Raw genomic sequence first — 1814 nt, forward strand, 5'->3', positions numbered from 1 at the left:
TGCGTAGGCGGCCTTCGGCCGCACTTATGCATTATAACCCTCACAAAGTAGAATTCTCTTTCTGTGTTGCGAAGAAAAGGCACTGACACCCCTTTAATAATTGTTGTAGTTGTTGTTTCCCAAAAAAAAAAAAATACATCGTTACACTCACCTCAATGATCTCTATCGATCCCCATATGAATTTTTTTAATTTTAGAATTGTACGTATTCTGCATTTATGCCTTTCTGGGTGATAAGGAACGCTCCTAATATGCGCCTTTGTAATTTGAGTTTATGACATTCGATACGATAGTAGAGTTCTAGTACTCGATTCAAAAAAAAAAAGATAATTTTAAAACTATCGAGTAAAAAATATCGGTATCGAATCCAAAAGTATCGATATGGTATCCGTATCGAAATTCGTGTTCCTAGGTAAGCGATATTAAAAGATAAATCTTTATAATAAAGTGGTAATAAATCAGGGAATATTTCAGAGATTGTGTTACTACAGTATTCAATGTATGTATATCGTATGTAACAAAAATGGTTTATTATTATTTCCTTACTGTAGCAAAAAATTATTAAGGTGGTCCATAATGCCTAATAGTCAGATGCCAACTCAAGTACGGTTCGAGAAACCCAAATTCTAATCTCGAATTATTTTGTTGCATGAACCACATTTCCATACACTTTCGAGTTTGGAACAAATTGTGCATAAATGTGCACCATAAATTGGCGACGTTTTTGTGAAGAGTGGCGTATCTGGATAAGACCACTCCTGATCGTTACGTATGGCATTTTTGCTATTATTGTAGTGCCATTGCTTATTGTAAATTCCGTAAAGGATGGCTTTACAAAAAAGGATCAATTTATTCTCATTGGGGGACTTTTTGTCTTGTCTGCTGTTCCAGTCTCAATTTGGCATATCATTCAACATGTAATACACTTTACAAAACCAATTTTGCAGAAGCATATTATACGAATTCTATGGATGGTGCCAATTTATGCTCTTAATGCCGTAAGTTTTGAATTCATTTATATTTATCTTTTTTTAATGTAGCCATTCTTGATTCCCCTAGTGGATTGGACTCTTTTTTCCAAAGCACTCTATTTATGTAGACTCTCTTCGGGAATGCTACGAAGCCTACGTGATATACAATTTTATGGTCTACCTATTACATTATCTTAACTTGGGAATGGACCTAGAAGCCACGATGGAATATAAGCCACAGGTGTACCATTTCTTTCCTCTTTGTTGCATGCGCCCTTGGCCCATGGGTCGCGAATTCATACATAACTGCAAGCACGGAATTCTTCAATACACGGTCGTCCGGCCTATAACCACTTTCATTTCTGTGTAAGTATATATGCAGGCCTGTTTGCTTAGCGAACAATTCATTTTAATTTGTTACGACACACAAAGGAGTACATATTTGCATAGTAAAACTGGTCAAAATTGATTTATATGTGTTTTCCTACCTAGTAGTTAAATAAATCATAAAGCTTAGTGATTTATAGGAGAAAAAAGACTACCTAGCAAAAACAGTCTCTAACGTTAAAGTGCCCATGATAACAGCATGCTAGCGCCATCAGTGTTGTTACCAGCCGATTGACCCTGTTGTTGTTGTTGTTGTTGTTGTTGTAGCGGCTACTAAGCCCCGTTCGGGGCGGTTCATCCATCAACGTTGTTGTTGTTGTTGTTGTAGCGGCTACAACGTTGTCGTCAATTTCAGCTAGGGGGAGGCCCAGGAAGTGTGCTACTTCCACAGGGGCTGTCCATAGGGACAGGGGCGTTAGCTGTGTATGTTCTTGTGGTGTGATTGTACCAGTTGCTG

The 1814-nt window shown here is 37.7% G+C and overlaps 1 protein-coding gene across 4 annotated transcripts; it reads left to right on the plus strand.

The window, feature by feature from the left end:
* Positions 1-364: 364 nt before the first annotated feature.
* Positions 365-1439, plus strand: LOC108371848 (transmembrane protein 184C-like). 4 transcript variants are annotated; one of them, XM_017627451.1, is made up of 3 exons: positions 365-411; positions 551-997; positions 1059-1439. In XM_017627451.1, exons 2-3 carry the CDS (start codon positions 698-700, stop codon positions 1338-1340), a joined length of 582 nt encoding a protein of 193 aa, XP_017482940.1. In that variant the 5' UTR covers positions 365-411; positions 551-697; the 3' UTR covers positions 1341-1439. The 4 variants fall into 4 exon arrangements, with proteins under 4 accessions (XP_017482940.1, XP_017482943.1, XP_017482942.1 ...); XM_017627454.1 differs by having other exon boundaries at positions 392-498; positions 566-997; XM_017627453.1 differs by having other exon boundaries at positions 410-498.
* The last annotated feature ends 375 nt before the right edge of the window (positions 1440-1814 follow it).

This window comes from Rhagoletis zephyria, unplaced genomic scaffold (assembly GCF_001687245.7).
Source record: "Rhagoletis zephyria isolate East Lansing unplaced genomic scaffold, Rhagoletis_zephyria_1.1 Rzeph_scaffold_05257, whole genome shotgun sequence".
Classification (NCBI taxonomy): Eukaryota; Metazoa; Arthropoda; class Insecta; order Diptera; family Tephritidae; genus Rhagoletis; species Rhagoletis zephyria.